The sequence below is a fragment of the Rhinatrema bivittatum genome, chromosome 14 (genome assembly GCF_901001135.1).
Source record: "Rhinatrema bivittatum chromosome 14, aRhiBiv1.1, whole genome shotgun sequence".
Classification (NCBI taxonomy): Eukaryota; Metazoa; Chordata; class Amphibia; order Gymnophiona; family Rhinatrematidae; genus Rhinatrema; species Rhinatrema bivittatum.
In genome coordinates, this window is record NC_042628.1 from 35,908,169 (window position 1) to 35,929,355 (window position 21,187).

Genomic DNA, 21,187 nt, shown 5'->3' on the forward strand with positions numbered 1-21,187 from the left:
TGGCATCTCTTGTTGCTGGAAAGTGCCGATCAGTCAGAAGGCACCACCAGTCTGTGTGTGCCATGGCACACTGGGAAGCACTGTTGGAGCTAATGCTGTCACATTGCTAACTGTGGGGAAGCTCCCAGCCTTTCCCTGCAGGAGTTACTCAAGATCTAGAAAATGATGACAAGGAAGCTCACAGCTGCCACAGTCCCAACCACTGGCAGCAGAAATTAGTGGAGTGCAAGGTCTTCCTGTCTAACCTCTCTTGGTTGCAGTAAAAAACAAAAAAAAACCCCTCAACTGTTTATTGGCACTGGATTCAGGGACAACGTTTGGATCTTTAAGTTCCATCTTTATGATATCTAACAACTACTCCTAGCCCACCCTCTTCTGGAAGCAGTCATGTTAAGGAATGGTCTTAACCTCTCCCAACAGGTAGTGCTGTAGTTTATGGCATAAAAGCACAAGATATGGGAGAAACTCCCAGCTTCTGCAGGGTTTTCAGCTTTTCCAGAAGAGGGCACTGCAGGGACTGTTGGAGTTCGTATTGTACCTCCTCCAATGTTAGCATCTCCCAGCATGAATCCCTGCTTGATGAGGCGGGAGGGGAGCACTGGGTGCTTAAACCACCTACCTGTCTAGCACCAGCTCCTCCAGCTTGTGCAGGTCACACGCAATGTACTCCAGGGCCATGTCTGTAATCCGGGGGCACCATGAAAGGTCCAAGCTCCTCAGCTTGCGCAAGTTCTCTGCCACCAGTTCCACGCCATCGTCAGTGACCTTGGAGCAGCCAGATAGGCTCAGCATGGTCAGGTTGGGCAGGCTGTGCACCATGTTGACTACGCCATGGTTGGTGATCTCCCAGCAGGAGTTGAGGCGCAAAGTATGGGTGGTGTAGCCCTGCTTGGCAGTGAAGTAGGCTAGCGCCGTGTCTGTCACATGGTATGCCTGCAGGTTCAGCTCGGTCAGGTTGGGCAGCAGCTGGGATATTGCAGCAATGGCATCGTCGGCCACGTTGATACAGTCGCTGACGCTCAGCGAGGTGATGCGGCCATTGAGGCTGGACCACAGCCCTGCCTCTGTGAAGTCATTACAGCCCGAGAGCTCCAGTCGTACTACTCCCTGCATCTGCTCCAGCATCACCTGCAACGAGGAAAACTTGTCAGGAGAGCAGATGAAGATACGGACGTCCCAGTGGGCCCTTCCCTGTCACTTTCACATTCTGGGTCTTTGGCTTTTCTCTGTGCATAATTGTTTCATTTCCTTAAGTTTTATAACCTTCCTCACTCGTACTCACTGCTCCTATCCCACCCTCTCTCCTGGTCATTGCAGATCTAAAACTTATCCCTCTCCATTTGGGAAGGGATGAGGGTGAAAATTACAAGTTATTTTGTAAGATTGTGATATCCTGTGCCATTGGAAGCTAATGCTTGATTTACACAGTAGAAAATGTTACAGATTAGTTCCTTGTCATTCAGTATTAGAGAAACAACTTTACTGGTTGAAGCGTCAGTCAGTAACATCTGTGCAGAGCTGCAGGACATGGGAGATTCAGCCTTCCATCTCCCCAAGTCAGTAGAATGAAGGACCAAGTGTAATTAAATACTAAGCAGGTTGTGCTTGTTCTAAAATAGCAAACTCTTTGAGTAATATTCTCAGGGAAAGGGGCCTGTAAATAGCTGTTTTTTTACTTTCTTCTCTCCCCTAAAGGGCAATAATACAATTATGATATACTGCTAAGAATTGTGGGTATCTTTCTGGGGTGCCAGAAATGTCTGCAAAAGTTAGGGAAGTTGGACGAAGCAGCGCGAATGGAACTGTTCAGTGTGAGGGCAGTTCCAAATGAGGTACCTCACACATAAGTTAACCTAGAGTTCCATTTAATTTACTAATCAACAGAGATCTTGTTTTTATGCCACACTGCAATATTAGATCTTCTGTCTTCTGTCAGTTAGAAAACCTTGGCTGTGGACAGGAGTGGCCAACTCTGATACTCAAGAGCCAAAAACAGGCCTAGTTTTCAGGCTAACCATAATAAATATGCATGAGACAAATGTGCATGCACCGCCTCCATTGTATGCAAATATACCTCATGCATATTCATTGTGGATATCCTGAAAATCAGGCCTTTTGTGGCTCTTGAAGACTGGAATTGGTTGCCTCTGGCTCTGGGAATCATTGGGTTAGCAATTGCCAGCAGAATTACTAACACAGGGGTGGCCAACCCTGGTTCTCAGGAGCTACCAACAGTTCAGGCTTTTAGGTTATCCACAATGAATATGCATGAGATATATCGTCATGCAGTGGAGGCAGTGCATGACGAGTGCAGTGGAGGCAGTGCATGACGAGTGCAGTGGAGGCAGTGTATGCTAATTTCTCTCATGCATATTCATTATGGATATCCTGAAAACCAGACCTGCTTGTGGCTCTTGAGAACCAGCGTTGGCCACCTCTGGAGTAATGCATTCAGCACAGCAGCCTCCCTTACTCCTGTCTGCAGTGCTAGGACCTCAACAACAGGAATGTCTTTCTCTAAACTCTGACAGAACAGTGCTCTTCTTTGTAAGAACCTGGAATTGCTGTCCTGAGGACTAAAAGAAGAGAGAACGCTAGTTGCACTAGCCCAGATCAGGAAGACTAGACAGGTGAAGATCCCTAGATTCTGCAAAGTGTACTGGCCCCATTTGAAGGTTGTCAACGCTAGACAACTAGAGCCCCTGTGAAAATGTTGGGACTGTACAAAAGGGTTCTACCATGTCACTGGCTTATTGTCCATAAAAGTATCTCGGCAAAGGGAATATAAGAGTATATCTATCAAACTGCATTGTGATATTAACATACATTATTAGTAAATAAGCTGAACTGCAATGGTAGCAGCAATAAATAAAGGGCATTACTGCGCAATGCAGTCTGCTAAATGTATCTCATATTTTGGTAATTAGACCGCAGGACCGGCACTCGGAAGTTCTTAAATTCGAATCCCTGATCAACAATGGTTCTTTGTGTGACCTTGGAGAAGTCAAGAGCTGTTCTTCTTTCTCATCTGTAACTGAATAATGATGGCAAGCACGTTGTCTGCATGCTCTTTTAGGGGAAGAGCTGTGCTGGGTTTGCGCAGACATCAATGGCTGCACGCACATGGGTTGTGCACACCAGCAACGCAATGAAGGCATGTTGGACAGGCATTTCAGTCCATGGCATGCAATTAGAATAAACAAGCTCTGATTTAAATGAAGATGACTCCGCTGAAGTTTGCAAGGGATGATTTGAGGAAGGAGAAACTAGGAAAGACAAATTTCAAGTTTTGTGGGATGTTTTGGAATAACACAAAACAGATCCATTTCAAATGCATTGTACTGAATGGATGTTTCTGAGATCCCGAGCAGAAAAAAGTGCAGTTTTTCAAACCAGAGATAGAGACCAACACTTTTTTCAAATTCGGGACAGTTAGCCACCATAGGAGAGGTTCTACCTGCAGCTGAGAGCACATGGTAGTCCTGCCTGCGGAGGGCACATTGATTTACAGGTAGTGTTTCTAGGGCCGGGATGATATTTTATAGCAGCTGCTAGACCTCAATCCTTTGCATGCTTTCTCTCCTGCCCCCGTACTCTCTGACCATAGTAACATAAACAATGAGCTACACCCCATTACAAGAGCAAGGGGTCCCTTCCTGGCAGGGTGGAGGTCCATTGTGGGAAGAATCTCAGGGTGATGTAAAGATACACTGAATTTCCCTTTCACAAGAAAAACCTTCAGTGCTTTTATTCCTCAACTAGGGAGAAACTGGTCTGTCCATTATTGAAGAAGTGTGATACAAGCTGACTAAGTCACTGAACCTAAGGACACTGAAACCCTAGGGCTCAGAAGAGGGTCACTCCTCCAAGATATGCATTATGGAAAAATATGTAAGAGTGGGATTGAACTGAAATGTAAGTGAATTAATTGCACGCACAGCTCTAGAGAAGGGCCGAAGGATTGTGGTGGAGCAGTCACTAGAAAACATGAAGGCTAAAAGTCTGTCACCACAAGAAACATGGTCCCAACAAGTTGCTATTTGAACTGAAGCAGAGGCCTTTAGAGACTAAACTTAACTCCCTTCCCCTCCCGTTTCCACAGTCTTATCACTTTATAAAAGAGAGGCGTCCCCAGGACCTTAAGGAGCAGGAAACGTCTGCTGTCTGATACCCACCTCCAGTCCAGCATCTGTGATGGTCGATCGCTTTAGGCTCATGGACTTCACCCCCTTCTTGGACAGTGGGTAGTTGTCAATGAACTCGCAAATATCCAGGTCTGAAACCCCCACCAAACAGAAACTGTCAAACCCCCTGATGGCAAAGCCCTGCAGGTTGACAAACTCTTTCTCCCCGCTGGGCTGGATGTTGTAGAGCTCTTTGGTGTGTAGCACGGGCGTCAGGCCCACCCAGAACTTGGGCTGGTAGAGTGCTCTCCTCCACACTTTGCACACCTGAGCCAGCACACACTTTTCACAGGCCGAGAAATACCAGAAGAGGCGGTTGAGAATCTTCTCATCCAGTGCCAGATCCCGGTCCGCGGAGGAGCCTGAGGCCCTCTCCATGGAGCACTGATCAATTGTCGGTGAGGTCTCTTCCCCCGGGCTCAGTCCTACCAAGGTGCTGTTGGAAGGTGGCAGTACCCCAGCGGTCGTTCCCAAAGGCAGCTGTGAAGCCAGACTGGGAAGCTCGCTGCGGTTTGGTAAGGCTTGGCTAATTATGGCAGGCACAGAGGAAGGCTGGCACAGGCGGTTCTTCACTGCTGGCGTCCCTTTGGTGATGCTGGCTGAGCCAAGTCCATTGGGCGATGTGGGGATCTTTACCAGTCCATTCCGGGGTAAACAGGGGGGCTTGGTGTCACCGTTCATCTGGTTCGACATCTTCCAAAGTAACTGTGGGATATACAGAAGAGATGCAGTTACAATCTGGCAGCCTAAAATGCTCTCCTTCCATTCAGTAAGAGACAGGAGCACCGCATCACAAACTGCGGCCTTCACAACACAACCAGCAAGCCTCTCTTCAACATTTGATGCAGCATTTTATATGCGCATATCTGCCACTAGAGGGCATGACACAACTAAGAGCCACATAAATGTAACGTATGTTTTTTTAGTTAGAGACGTTTGATATTCTGCCTTTTTCCTTGAGTGGCCTCAAGGCGGAATACAAAGCAAGTTTTGGTCAATCACAGCTGAATCAAATTTACAATGGCTAGCTCTGAGAGGCCACGGTGTGCAGTTTATAGTCCTTACTTGACGGTTCAGTTAGATAGGTTGGAAAGTCTCTGTTGATGGATCTAAGGAAGAGCCATCCCTTAGCTTTTTTTCCTGGAAGTGAGGTAACATGGCTTGAGACGTAGGGGCAGCAGTACCTTATTCCAGATTTATTTGAGCATAACATAATATATCAGTAGTACAGTTTAAGAATGTCACAGCTAGATAGTGATGCAGGGGCAGCTTCGGGGGTGGGGGGGGGCAGGGGACCATGGCCCCCCCCCCAGACAAGGAGCTTGTTCCCCCCCCCCCCCCCCCCAGTCTGGCTGGACAGCTTTGATTCATTGGATGGAAAGACACTTGCCCACACCTTTTATATCATTCCGAATTTGCTTTCTGCCTGCTATAATTTGATGTCTGCCTTCTATCATCACCCCTGTTATAGTTTTAATAACGTGTTGTTTGCCTGTTATGATTCCCATGTCATAGTTTTAAATACCTCTCCCCTCACCCCCCTGTTCAAACTTGTTCTTTGTAAAACTCTGTTACGCTGCATTACTAGTTCTATGGAAACTAATGTGATGTTCCTAACGAATGTCGGTATATAAAAATGTAAAATAAATAAATAAAGACATTCACCGTTCCCCCCCCCCCCAATACAATAATTTTTGGAGCCAACACTGCAGTGATGTGCTACTGACTTCTTACCAAAGGCTCTCCCTGCTTTCAGTTTCTTTTTCTTTTCTTTTTTATTGATTTTCAGAAATATATTTCAAGCATATAACATCTTGATATGAAAACAAGAGAGTATTGAACATATTTCAAGCATACAGCATCTTGATATGAAAACAAGGAAGTATTTAAACATATTACAATAAAGTAAACAGAGGACAATAAAGTTAACCATCTTTTACTTTTCTACAAATAAGGACAACCCATAATCAAATCTATATTCACATTATTAACATTATTAAATTCCACTCTCTTCCCAGTCCTCCAAATATATATAAGGACCTAATTCCACAATTGCAGAGATAAAAGAAATAAAAAGAAAAACAGAAAAGAAATACCTGCACTACGGGGATCTATCTTATTACTTTCGGGATTTCATACCAGATTTATGGATGTTCTGACAGTATTGGAGACAAACTACTTAAAGGAATTAGCTTATTTGACAGAAAAATGGAAAGTTGATTTGGGGCAAAAAAGATATGTGTATTACCTTGGTATCTAACAATACACCTACAAGGAAATTTAATAAAAAATGACGCTCCTATCTCATTCACCCTAGACTTCAACAAAAGAAATTGCTTTCTTTTTTTCTGTGTTGCTCTTAAAATATTTGGGAAGACACTAACTTTTACATTTAGGAAAGTATCAATACGATGTTGAAAATACATTCTGAGAGTCCACTGCTTATCAGTTTCTAAAAGAAAATCTACCACAAGAATTGCTGGTGCAACCAATTTTTCTTGAGATGTCTCCAAGATTTCAGTTAAATTTAAGGGTGGAGCTACTGGTTCAGTTGGAGCAAGTACCTGTATTCCCTTGTGATCTTGCACATCTTTCTTTTTAAAGGATGCGATATAATATACTCTTGAGGTAAGCGGAAGGGCCTGCTCAGGAATTTTTAACACTTCAAACATATATTTTTTCCACATCGCTTTGGGAGGTGTGAATTTATCCTTGGGGAAATTAATAAAACCGAAGGTTTTTTGCTCTAGACTGATCTTCCAGCTGCTCCATCCTTAAGGCAATCATTTGATTTTCTTTTATTAAGGAGGCATACAGATCAATTTTTTCTTTATTTGCCTCTTCAATTGAGGCTATAGATTTCTTGGTTTCTTTTACTTCTTTTTCCACTTCAATGAATCGAGGACCAAAATTTTCCATAAATTTATATATAGGTGAAACTTGATTATATAAATTTGTATTTAATGTTTGTAAAGCTTCCCAAATTGAATTTAATGTTATCTCTGGAGGTCTTACCAGTTCTTCTTTTTTCATCTCCGGTATCTTGAGTCCGTCTCCAGTTACTGGCAGAGTCCCATCCCCACTGGCAACTTCACCTGTGTTCCGCTGAAAGATAGGGGAATCCATCCATCCATCCATGCTTCAGTACTCTCCTCTCGCTTTTAAAGCAGGGGGGGGGGGGGGGACAGCTGCCTCAATTCTCAGCTGTTCCAAGAGCCTATCTTCAGCCAGATTCTCAGGCGCAATCCGACAAGCTGGGGACAAAGTTGTTTGAAGCTCAAGGGAGGTGTCGGTTAAAACTTCCTCCCGGCACTCTCCTAGCAAGCTAACCCCCAGCTGAGTCTCTCCCCATTTCACGTCGCATCCATCAGGCCCAATATTGTCAATGCTACTGGGGGTAGGGTTTCCTTTTCCCTTGCCCTCCTCTTTCTCACTGAGTGAGGCACTTTTTAAGGTAATTCAAGGACCCCTATGAATGCTCCCACGATCAATAGTGCAGGATCAAACAACTTAGGTCCGGAAAATGAGGCTTCAAGAAGTCATGGAGGTCAGTGGAGTGAGGTTACAAGAGTAGGAGAACAAGGAGAGTGATTTAAATTTCAAACTCACAACAAAGCCGCGTGCGGCTTAGGTGGTGCGCCAGCGGCAGCTGCGTGCTGCAGATAGACCGTTCCTATAGGCCTCTGAAGCATTGCTCCGCCGTGACTTCAGACGCTGATAAGCCGGATAGGACCGCATCGAGGCCAGGAGATAGTCCTCACCTCCGGATGGTCACCAGTATCTTTTCTCCTCACCTCCTTCTTTCTCCACCTCAAAGTTTTCTGCAGATGGGCCATTCTTATAGGCCTCTGAAGTGTCACACTGCTGTGATGTCAGTTGCTGATAAGCTGGATAGGACCCCGTCGAGGCCGGGAGATAGTCTTCACGTCTGGATGGTCACCGGTATCTTTTCTCCTTTTCACTGCCTTCTTTTTCCACCTCAAAGTTTTTTGCAGATGAGCCATTCTTATAGGCCTCTGAAGTGTCGCTCCGCCGTGACGTCAGATGCTGATAAGCCAGATAGGACCCCGTCGAGGCCAGGAGATAGTCCTCACCTCCAGATGGTCACCGGAATCTTTTCTCCTTCTCACCTCCTTCTTTCTTCGCCTCATCAGTTTCTTATCAAGGGCCAGCTTTTCTCCCCTTGCTGAGTACTTTATTTTCACAAAATAACATAAAAGGGGCTCCCAGGAATTTCAACTAGTGCATAACTTAGATCAAGAGTAGGCAACTGCAGTCCTCGAGTACCACAAACAGGTGAGGTTTCCAGGATATCCAAAATGAATATGCATGAGATAGATTTGCATGCACTGCCTGTTGGATTCGTGGACCCTTGAGCCAGCTGGGACAGATGATGACACACCATGGGAAGACCCACAGTGGAAGTCTAAGCCAGGAGGCAGCACAGGGCAGGAGACTGGAGGGATCTTCACCACTGGAAGCCCGAGGTCCCCCCAGGAGGAGCCCATGAGGACCCAGGCTGCTTGGACCTACGTGCGGTCTCCTGTGGGTCGGTGTCTGAAGAAGAGTTCCAGCGCATAGAGAAGAGTAGAGCTGAAGCCAGGAGGCTAACTGGAACTTCACCACTGGAATCCGCGGTCCCCCCGAGAGGAGCTCGTAAGGACCTGAGCCGCTTGGACTTAGGCGAGGCCTCCTGGATGAAAGCCGGAGTCAGAAACCAGTGGACAAGAGCCGGAGTCAGAAGCCAGCATTCGAGCCGGAGTCAGAAGCCAGTAGTCGGAAGCCGAAGTCAGAAGCCAGTAGTCGGAAGCCGGAGTCAGAAGCAGCAACTAGTAACTCTCAACAATGAGTGAACCTCGTTGCAAGGCAAAGCATAGGCCTAGCTGCAGGGCTTAAATACCCCTGCAGCGTCTGATGTCATCTGTGGGCCATTCTTACTCTTCCCACACTGGCCCCTTTAAATCCTGAGCCCCGCGCACGCGCCTAGGGGGCGGGGCCAGGCGCGGAGGATCGATGGCGTCTCCCTCGAGGAGGGAGTGCTGCGGCAGAAACCGGGACGGGCCTTGCTGGCCGGAGAGGCATTTCAGTGGCCCTGGCCAGCCCCGAGGTAAGTGAAGGGACCAGGGCACAGCCCGGGACCGTAACAGTACCCCCCTCCTACGCCCCCTTCACAGGGGGGCGTAGCAGGATGATCCAAGTGGAACTGGCAGAGCATCCCCTTGTCCAGGATGTTAGAGACCGGTTCCCACGTATTCTCTTCGGGGCCATAGCCCTCCCAGGAAAGGAGGTACTCCCATCTACAATGATGGAACCGTACATCCAAGATGTCCTTTACTTGGTAGACTGTGTCCTCCTGGGCCGCGGGAGTGGTGGATTCAGGGATCCTGTTATGGAAGATGGACAAGACCAATGGCTTCAGCAACGAGACATGAAAAACATTATGAACCCTGAGCGTAGAGGGAAGGTGGAGCCGGTAGGAGACCGCACCCACCCGTTCCATGATTGGGAACGGGCCAATGTACCTCAGAGCCAAGCGTATCGAAGGAACCCACAGGCGAAAGTGTTTGGTACTTAGCCATACCTTGTCCCCGGGAAGGAATGTTGGAGCTGGATGTCGCAGACGGTCCGCATACCTCTTTACCGTGACTGCCGTACGTTGAAGTTTCTCCCGAGTAGAGCCCCAGAGGCTGTGTAGCTGTTGGGCTGTGAGTTGCACGGCTGGTGATGGGACTGCCAATGGCAAAGGCAAAGGAGGTCGGAGACATCTCCCATAGACTACCTGGAAGGGAGCCTACTGGTGGCCAAATGCCTATGGTGGTTGTAGGAGAATTCTGCCCACGGGAGTAAAGCCACCCAATCATCTTGTATGTCTCCCACGAAGGCTCGGAGGAAGGCTTTCAAAGTCCGATTTGTGCGTTCTGCTTGGCCATTGCCTTGGGGATGAAAGGTGGTCGTGAAGTCCAACTGGACCCCAAATATCTTGCAGAGTGCTCTCCAATATTTAGCCGTGAACTGTGAGCCCCGGTCAGAGGCAATATGGAGAGGAAGTCCGTGTAGGCAAAAGATGTGCTGGGCGAAAAGACTAGCGAGCTCAGGTGCCGTTGGTAACTTGGTGAGGGGGACGAAGTGGGCCATCTTCGAAAACTTGTCGATCGTGACCCATATCACTGTTTTCCCTTCAGAAGGTGGCAAGTCCACGATGAAGTCAGTCGACACATGGGTCCATGGCTCGGTGGGGATAGGCAATGGTTGAAGGAGCCCCCATGGGCGACCAGTCAGCGTCTTTTGTCTAGCACAGGTCGGGAAGGAGCTGACAAAGACGAACATCTCTCCTAACCTGAGGCCACTAGTAATACTCAGTCAGCAGATCCAAGGTCTGAGCGACCCCCGAATGCCCTGCGGTCAATGAGTCATGAGCCCATGACAACACCTTCTTGAGCAGGTGAACGGGTACGATTGTCTTACCCATGGGAACCACCTCTGATGCTGCAAGAAGGACTTTGGCTGGATCGAGGATATAACGGGGCAGATCCGGGTTATCCTCTGTTTCAGCCATGCGTGAGAGGGCATCCACTCTAATGTTCTTGGAAGCTGGCCTGTACCGGAGGAGGAAATTGAACCGGCTAAAGAAGAATGAACATCGGGCTTGTTGAGAATTAAGGCGTTGGGCTTGGCACAAGGATTCCAGGTTCTTGTGATCCGTATAGACAATCACAGGGTATTGGGCCCCCTCCAGCCACTGCCGCCATTCCTCCAGCGCGAGCTTGATGGCCAGGAGCTCCTTATCGCCGATACTGTAATTTCTCTCCGCCAGAGAGAATTTTCGAGAATAATAGGAACATGGTAGGGGTTTGCCTTTAGTGGATAACAGGCTAAGGACGCTGCGGATTTGGATGATGGAGACAGACATCAAGGAGAAAGGCTTCCTTCAGCCTCTGGAAAGCACTTATTGCCATCTGGGACCAATTCTTCACATCGGCACCCTTCCTGGTAAGGGCCGTAAGCGGTGCCACCATCTTGGAGTAATGGGGTATGAACTGGCGATAGAAATTAGCGAAGCCCAGGAAGCGTTGTAGGGCCTTGACCCCTACCGGCTGTGGCCAATCTCGAATGGCCAGCAATTTATCAGAGTCCATATGGAAGCCCGTGGATGAGACTATATATCCGAGAAACGGCAAGGATTCCTGCTTGAACTGGCACTTCTCTAACTTGGCAAATATACGATTGTCCCGAAGTTTCTGTAGTACTTGCCGTACTTGTACGCAGTGCGTGGACAAATCCTTAGAATACACCAACACATCATCGAGGTATATGATGACCGAGGTATGCAACATATCCCTCAAGACCTCATTCATGAGGTTTTGAAAGACCGCAGGGGCATTGCATAAGCCAAAGGGCATGACCAAACATTCGTAGTGTCCGTCTCTAGTATTGAATGCGGTCTTCCATTCGTGGCCGGGTCGTATCCGTACCAAATTATACGCACCCCGGAGGTAAAGCTTGGTAAAGACCTTCGCTCCTTGTAGCCGGTCTAGTAACTCTGGAATCAGAGGCAAAGTGTACCTGTCCCGCTGTGTGATGGCGTTGAGGCCACAGTAATCGATGCAGGGTCGGAGTGACCCATCCTTCTTGGCCATAAAGAAGAACCCGGCCCCGGCGGGGGAATTAGAGGGCCGAATGAAACCTCTGTCCAAATTCTCTTGAATATAGGAAGACATGGCCCGAGTTTCCGGAAGTGACACGGGGGTAAACCCACCCCCTGGGAGGCGTAGTGCCAGGGACCAGGTTTATGGCACAGTCAAAGGGCGTTTCAGCAGCCCAGGCCGGCCCCGAGGTAAGTGAAGGGACCGGGGCACGGCCCGGGACCGTAACAGTGCCTCTCTATCACATGCATTTTCATTGGGAATATCCTGAAAGCCAGACCTGTTTGCGGTATTCGAGGGCCAGAGTTGCCTGCCCGTTGTAGACAGACAATCCAATATGTGAACAACTGCACGAAAATAGACAGGCATCCCTCCACACTGCAGAACTGAAACCTCAGACAGTTCTACCACCGAACCTTCATCCTGCCTTCCAGCAGGGCTAGCCCAGTGGCTCAGGGCTATCAGGGTTCTGATCCCTCCGCCAGGTGGGGGTGCTGTGGAGAGTTCACAGACCCTGGGGAGAAGGAATCTCAGCCAGCGCTCAGCAGCAACACTTGGTGGCCAGACTTAAGGTCAATATTAGCTGAGCTCCAGAGAGAGCTATAGTTGGTGGTCCCTGACTGAGGATCGTTGCTGCGATGGCTGAGCTGAGTTGGGAGCAGGGAATAAAAAAACAGAGGGAAAACATCTCGGGTGGCTGTGCATAAAGGTTTATGGCATTGTAGCCCAATAAAAGCTGCAAGTCCAAAGGAACAGAAAGAAATTATTATTCCATTTCTGAAGCACACACACACATACACAATCTATTAATGTACCTCAGATCTGCCCTGCAGCACCCCCTGATATTCCATTTCTGAGAGACACACACAGCTCTATCACTTTACCTCAGTCCTGCCTTGCAACACCCCCTGATATTCCATTTCTGAGATACACAAACACACACAGCTCTACCAATGATCCTCAATCCTGCCCTGCAGCACCCTCTGATATTCCAGTACTGAAACCTGCACACTGCCACTACACCTCAATGCTTCCCTGCAGCACCCTTGAATATCCTAGGAGTGGCTGCCTGCTAGTGTTGCAGAGGATCCAGTTACTTACAGCTAGTTAGATTTAGCAAAATACAGTCATGTACATGACCACTTGTTTGTTTAGTTCACCAAGAAGCAACTTAACTGCTGTGGCATCACAAAGTGTTAGCTTAGTTCTTTTCAGATGCACAACTTCTCAGGATCTGTTTCCGAAAATGGGAACACTAATAGACTGGAGCACATTTGCTAGAAAGTGATGTTTTATTTACTTAGATTTGTGTAGGAATAAATAGTAACTTTAACTAGTTTTTTTTTTTTACAAACAGGCTGATGCAATAACGATGCGCTATAAACGTGAATCCAAACTGGACGCACCTTTTTTTTTAATACGCACACGATCGTCTCTCCTGGGCGCTCGATGCAATAGGCAAATGAGCTGCTGCGCTAAAAAGGATGCGCTAGGGACAAATTGTGCATCCCTAATGCATCCGTGGCATCGGGTGCCCAGGAGAAGTGGCTGTGCGCTCAAAGGGGTAGATTTTCAAAGGAGTACGCGCGTACCCCCCGAAAACCTCTGCGCGCGCTGAGCCTGTTTTGCATAGGCTCGGCGGCGAGCACAAGCCCCGGGATGCGCGTAAGTCCCGGGGCTTGCATGGAGGGGCGTGTCGGGGCGTGCCACGAGTGATGCGGCGTTTCGGGGGCGTGGTGCCGGCCTGGGGGCGTGGTCGAGGCCTCCCGACCAGCCCCCGGGTTGGGTGATGGCGCGCCAGCAGCCTGCTGGCGCGCGCAGATTTACGCCTGCTTACTGCAGGCGTAAATCTGCCAACAAAGGTAGGGGGGGGTTAGATAGGGCCGGGGGGGGGGGGGGGTTAGGTAGGGGAAGGGAGGGGAAGGTGAGGGGAGGTGCAAGGAAAGTTCTCTCCGAGGCCGCTCCGATTTCGGAGCGGCCTCGGAGGGAACAGGCAGCGCGCGCTGGGCTGGGCTCGGCGCGCGCAGGTTGCACAAATGTGCACCCCCTTGCGCGCGCCGACCCTGGATTTTATAAGATACGCGTGTATCTTATAAAATCCAGCGTACTTTTGTTCGCGCCTGGTGCACGAACAAAAGTACACCCGTGCGTACATTTATAAAATCTACCCCAAAGTGTCCGTTTTTTTCCTAATTTGTGCATGGCCATGGATTAGGAAAATGGACGCTCGTTAATTGAGTGTCCTTTTTCCTAACCTGACTTACAAGACATTTATTTATTTATTTATTTATTTTACAAGTTACTTCTTTTTTCGGTTCCTCTGACTTCATATCGCCATGATATTAAGTTGTAGGGACTACAGAAAAGCAGTATTTTTTGGCTTTTCAGTTAACTTTTGGAGATCCTCAAGACTTAACACCAGCTCCGTGGCTGGTGTTAATTTTTGAGGCTAAAAATGTGCATGTCGGGCGCACATTTAATTTTTGCATAAGGTGGTACTAGGTAATAGCCTCATCAACATGGCATTTACATGTGACGAGCACTATTAGCTACGTGCAGCTTTGGATGCGCGTTTTGGATGCGCTAATCCCCTTATTGCATACAGGGTTATGGACGCGCATCCAGCCGCAAGTTAACCTGTGCGCTGGCCTGAGTGCACAGTATTGCATCGGCCTGAAAGCAACTTCTACAGCACTGCCTCGTACTGTTCCTGCAGTGCCTTCTGCTAGCCCAGCCCTGACTCCTGGTAGTCCAGCGTTCAGTTCTGATCTCCACAACAAGCCCATTTTTAAGCACGATGTAACCAGCGTTCTCTGGCCATCATGTAAAAATAATATACATTAAGGTTTGCATACGGCTGCTCTGCTGGCTTACTTGGGAGAGGCTTTGTTGTCTCGTTCCCTGAAAGCAGCTGCATAATAGCTCTGACAACCCAGGTGCAGGACCGCTTCGTATCGAGGCTGGAAATGAAACGATTGGTTTCAAGTAGGAAAGCAAATTCTTTGCATTTGCTGTTTAATTTTCTGAATTTTTTCATTAGCTGGAAAATTAAAGGCCAGATTTGGGCACTGGGCAAAAGTGCTGCTGCTGTAGTTGCTGTGTTTCTTTTAGCCTGTACAAATTTTTATTTTTTTTTTTTTAACGAGCATTTGCCCTGAATCGAATTGCATAGCTTGTGAAAACTTGAACTTCTTCAATTCTGCTGAGCTGTGGATTTTTTTGCATCCTCTTCTTTTGCACAAATTTCTTTTTGCCTGGCAGCTTAATGGAGAATCTCAGCTAAATGCATGCCAATGAAATAAAAGTGGGGTTTTATGGTACAGCTTGATTGCAACAAATATTTCAGTGAAAATCAAGCCTGGGACAAGCAGCTGAATAGCCTGATCTGTGCCCTGCTCATTGCCAGGGCCAGTGCATGGATGATAGATGTCCTGGGGGAACCTTCCCCTTACAAATCTGCCTGTCTGTAGCAGCTCCAGTACAGCAGTCCCCTCTCTCGTCCTATTCAACATCCACCTCTCAGTCTGGTCCAGGCCCGAATTTAGGCACAGGTAACATAGGCAAAGATGTCAAACCCCCAGGCCAAAATGGAGTGCCACTGTGCTGAGTAGGAGCCTGCCCTAGCAGTCCCCTTCAAAGGGGCACTGCTATGGCACTGAGGGACTTTGGGGGATGGTGGGGTGAAAGGGATTTCCCTATTTCCTGATCTCTAGGTCTCCTCCCCCCCTCCCCCCCACACTCTCCCACTCTGCCTATGGATGCAAAACTCTTAAATCCGACCGTGCTTTGCTCTCACCATCTGCTGTCCTGCATGCCCCTCCCTTTGCCCCTTGCCCACCATTCCTCACTATCCCCCTTGTCCAGTACCTCTCCTCGCCTTCCTCCCCCAGGATCCTCCTCTCTCTTCCCTTCACTCTCTGCTAAGCACATCAGCATTATCCCAATCTCTTTGTCCCCTTTTTGCACTGCCCAGCATCCTCTCTCTCCACCCCCATAGGACCAAAATCCTCTCCCTCCCTCTCTCTCTCCATCCTCCCCTCACCCGCCAGGCACCCAGTGCCCTCTCTCCACAACCCCACCCACCCAGTTCCTGCTCTATCTCCACCCTCACATCCACCCCAGCATCCATTCCCTTCTCTCTAGTGGTGCTGTGCCTTAAAAATGGGTAGGGGTACACCCCCCCCCCCTAAATGTTTGGTGTCCTAGGTGACTGCCTCCTTCACCTAATGAAAGAACCAGCCCTGCTCTTTACACTTCTGAAAAGATGATGCAGGATTGACAGCTTCGTAGCTAAATATATATATATATTTCATCACGGGTCATCTCTGAAGAGGAAAGAATCATTTCAACACATCATTTGGCAATTTTTAAACTTTCTTGGATAAAATGGGTTACTGAGATTTTAATGTGATCTATTACAGCTGGTGGGATTGGTTATGCAGGGGAGGGTTTATCAAACATGTGAATACTCAGATCATCTGGAATGAGAGAGATTTCAGAATAAAAGAAAAAAAAAAAAACAACTTTGCTGTTCTGGGTGACTTTCCATGAAAGTTAATTTATTAATAGTTCTTCCTGATATTGCACACAAAAATGTATTGCAAATCATAGATGACCAAACAATATTCTGGCATGAAACATGAAATAAGCAAATATTTAAAAAAATGCAAAAATTATTTCAAAGCCCTATGCAAAAAAAAAAAAAAAAAATCGCTGAAATCTGGCAAGGTGCTTTTTTTGCAGAAGGTTTTGCTTGTTTCAGTTGCTTCCTATGGAAAGATCTGTTCAATAGATCCCTGGAAGTAGGAGAGGTGCCGTGACATTGGAGAAGAGCAGTGGTGGACCCGCTTCACAAGGGTGGTAGCAGGGAGGAGGCTGGAAACTACAGGCAGGTTAACCTCACCTCGGTGGTGGGAAAATTAACGGGGACTCTGCTGAAGGAAAGGATAGGGAATGCTTTACAATCCAGGCAGCATGGATTCACCAGGGAAGGTCCTGTCAGACAAATCTGATTGATTTTGTTTGATTGGGTGACTAGAGAATTGAATCAGGGAAGAGCGCTCGATGTGATTGACTTGGATTTCAGCAAAGCTTTTGATAGGGTCCCGCATAGGAGACTTGTGAATAAAATGAGAAGCTTGAGAGTGGGCGTCAAGGTGGTGAAGTGGATTACAAACTGGTAGACTGATAGGAGACAGTGGTGTTAAGTGGAGTGCCACAGGTATCAGTTTTGGGTCCAGTTTTGTTCAATATCTTTGTGAGCAACATTGTGGAAGAGGTAGAAGGTAAAGTGTGTCTATCTGCAAATGATACTAAGATCTGCAACAGAGTGGACATACCTGAAGGAGAGAATGAGAAGTGATTTAAGAAAGCTTGAAGAGTGGTCGAAGATTTGGCAGCTGGGGGTGCAGTAATCTAAAAGAGCTGTATATGATGAGGAGTGAAAGACTGATGTGCAGGGACTGGGAGAGGGACCTTGGGGTGATAGTGTCTGGCGATCTGAAGGCAGAGAAGCAATGTGACAAGGCAATAGCTAAAGCCAGAAGAATGCTGGGTTGCATAGAGAAAGGAATAATCAGCAAGAAAAAAAAGAGGTGATGATGCCTTTTGACGGGTCTTTGGTGAGGCCACATCTGGAGTTCTGGGTTCAGTTCTGGAGACCGTATCTCAAAAAGGATAGAGACAGGATGGAGGTGGTCCAGAGAGGGGAGAACAAAATGTTGTGGGGGTCATTATCAGAAGACTCATGAGGAGAGGCTGAAGGATCTGAATATGTGTACACCCTGCAGGGGAGAAATGATACAGACCTTCAGATACCTGAAAGGTTTTAATGATGCGCAAACTTTGAACCTTTTCCATTGGAAAGGAAACAGTAGAACTAGGGGTCAAGAAATGAAACTCCAGGGAAGAGGGCTCAGAACCAATGTCAGGAAATAATTCTTCACAGAGAGGGAGGTGGATGCCTGGAAAACCCTTCCGGAGGAGGTGGTGAGGATGGCAACAGTAAACTAATTCAAGAGGGCATGGGATAAACAATGAGTAGCCCTAAAGGTTGGAGGTTGGAAATGAAGGAAAGGGGGCATGGGGGTAACCTGCTCAGTGCAGCAGTTACTGCCTTTAATCAGAAGGCACTGGGATTACTACCAGTAACTGATTAGCCTTATTGATGCTTTTGGAGCAACTGAAACAATCGCTCTCCGCTTCAACGGAAGGGGGGAAAAGGAGAATCGGATTCAGATGACAGCCAATGGTGGGCCCCGACTTTTATAGTCCAGGTTACTGATACGCAGACATCTGGGAAAAAGCACAGGACTGCTTCTACGGCCAAAATCCATAAGCAAAGCACGCTCAAGCAGCATTGTCTGATTGGGAAATATTACTACCCATAACATAAAGCTTGGGAGTAACCAGCACAGAGCGGCAGGTACTACCCTAAACAGAGACACTGGGGCAACCTGCACGGAGCAGTGGTTACTTCCTTATAAAACTTGCTGGGCAAACTGGATGGATCATTCATTCAAGTCTAGAGGACGTGAATGAAGAGTGGGTGGCTCACGGGAGTGACGGCTACTGCCTGAAGATTATGCCCTTATTCAATGAACATGCGCACGGTTGGTGCGACTCCAGCGTTGCTCTGGGCTTCAGCGGCAGGAGGAAGTGTGGAAAAAAAAAAGGATTTGCATTCACGAAAAGCGGGGATTGGCTTGCTTGTCACAGCGGTTGCTGCCCCAAACTAAATAGGCCAGATACTTTACTTTCAATGCATATTCAGCATAGCTCTCTGCTTCAACGGCAGGGGAGAAGTCTGATACTTCAAGCAAATCCAACATAGCTCTCTCCTTCTACGGCAGGGGAAAAAGTCTGATACTTCACTTTCAACGCATATCCAGCATAGCTCTCTGCTTCAACGACAGGGAGAAGTCTGATACTTCAAGCAAATCCAACATAGCTCTCTCCTACGGCAGGGGAAAAAGTCTGATACTTCACTTTCAACGCATATCCAACACAGCTCTCTGCTTCTACGGCAGGGGAGGAAGTCTGATACTTCACTTTCAACACACATCCAGCATAGCTCTCTGCTTCAACGGCAGGGGGAACGTAGAAAGGTAGATCTATATACAGACAATAACCAACAAGGACTGAGTTACATAGTCTGGGTAAACAAATGCATGGGTGTAGCTTGCTTATTGCGGCGGTTACTACCCCTAACTAAGGTAGATATTCACTTGGATGCAGTTCCAACACTGCTCTCTACATTAATGGTGCGGGTGGAGAGGAAATGGAACCAAAGGGTTACTAAGAGCCAAGAGTAACAGAAGTATGAGAGAAATAAAAAAAAAAGAAAAAAGAAAAAGTGCGTAGCTTGCTGGGCAGACTGGATGGGCCGTTTGGTCTTCTTCTGCTGTCATTTCTATGATCATTTGGTCTTTTTCTGCTGTCATCATTACTATCTTTCTATGATTTGCTTTCTCTTTCTGAAGCTGCAGAGAATGAAATCGCTGGGTAAGTAATAAAGGACGTTCTGTTCAGAATTGTGCAACAACAAACTGACTTCCAGACTTTTCTTGTTTTACTCTTGCCTCAAACTTAAATCTGGCCCTTCGTTCAGCGTTAATAGTTCCTTGGCTTTAAGCAGCCAATCAGGGACCTTCCTGTTAGCTTTTCTGCTACAGAGTTTTAAAACAATGCAGAGCAAAGTGAAGCAAATATTAATAATTATAATAACATAATACTTCTAATGAATTCTAATAATGATTACAGTGATTATAATATGACAACATTCATTATCGGAGTAATTCTATTAAACTAATGGTGGTGTCAAGCTAAAAAGATGCATGAATGACAGTGGTGCCTTTTCTTAGGCTAGGCAAGGAGTTAAACTGCTTCTCTGACAATGGATTGAGTACCAGATTTCCTGGTGCCTTGGAAGAATTTTTCTTTTTTTTTTTCTTTTTTTTTTTTTTAAATCATTTCTGGAAATGTGGACATTCTCATTTTATTTGTAAATGGTGGGTGATATTTTTCCAAGAAAACCCAGACTTCATTTTACATATCTTCCTCTTCTGAAGCTGGGAACAAGGGAAAATATTTGATTAGCTCAGGCCTGGGGTAGTAATGCTGAGTGGAGTTTTGGGGAGAGATGACTGAAGTGCTTTCAGTACTCAAGGGCCAGGCATGCTGGGTGGGTTGCTGTTTCATCAAGCAGCAGGAATTGGGTTGGTATGGTTTAGCATTCCCTTTAGACAATGTTAAGATCCCTTCCCCAGTTCCTTAGTGACGTGGATTTGTGATGCTGGCATAATGGACTTCTTTAAGCCATCTGATTGACTGGGACAGGCTACAAAGATCACCACAATGGAGTCACTACTTGAAGACGTAGGGTGGGACTTCCCAAGCCAATCAGGTTGTCAGGACATCTACAATGAATCTGCATGAAATAAATGAGCATATATTGGGTTTTCCAGTAGACACCGGTTTATCTTGGGTATATTCCCTGGGGTTCTCCTGAAACCCTGACTGGCTGTGTGTGTTCCCCAGGACAGGTTTGGGAAGATGGTTTTGGTAAGTACCCTAGAAGGGACCCACTTTTCAAATAAAATTCAGCATTCACAACATTGTGGATAATGTCATGCAAATTACCCAGCAGGCAAGTAGAGTTACAAAAGTAAGAGTTCTTAATTATTAATCCCTGCAAGGCTAGGCGGTTTCCACAGCAACGGAGGTGGGTGGGGGAGACATCAGAATGTCTTTACCCAAAAAGATGTTGCTTTCAGCAAGAGAGGAGGGACGGACCTGCCTCTTCTCGCAGCCCTCCTGCTACTCTGCTGGAACACTGCTGCCTGTGCTCACATGTGTGCATGACCTAGATCCTTATATGAACCCAAAGATCTTCCCAGTTAGAGCGCACTAGAGCATAGCTTGAGAACGCCTGTCTCTGAGCACCAGCAGGGTGTGAACACTATTGTGCATACGGATAAGTAACCGGGGGAGATAACTTGCCCAGTTTCTCTTCAGCAACGCCAGAGTCAGCTCTGCAGTGCTTTGGTAGATGACAGAAGAGTCCTCTGACCACAGAGTAGCACCCGTTACCGGCCCTCCCTTGCCTCTTGCTTTGTGCAACAAAGTATAGGCGGCCTAGAAGACAAGGACAGCGAAATGTGGCTTTTGGGTTCCAGGTGTCAGCGAGATACAGGCAACTTCTGTTCAAATCCGCGACATCTTAGTAGCGTGAAAGTCTGGCTGGGTTGTGGTACCGCAAGATCTTGAATCTTCCTTTCCGCCACGAGTCCCATTTTCCATATTTACACCATCAATTGAGCATCTTATTTACTTGTGCTCATCGTTTATCGGATCTCAGTA

General features: G+C 47.2%; 1 protein-coding gene across 1 annotated transcript in view; it reads right to left on the reverse strand.

Annotated features, from left to right (window-relative positions):
* Positions 1-21,187, reverse strand: part of FBXL16 (F-box and leucine rich repeat protein 16) — a 121,075-nt gene that overhangs the window by 15,235 nt on the left and 84,653 nt on the right. The window contains exons 2-3 of the mRNA XM_029576101.1: positions 4,176-4,889; positions 620-1,128 (exon numbers count right to left, since the gene is read on the reverse strand). Of these exons, the coding sequence (XP_029431961.1) occupies positions 620-1,128; positions 4,176-4,889 (1,223 nt within the window). The remainder of the gene's footprint in view (positions 1-619; positions 1,129-4,175; positions 4,890-21,187) is intronic.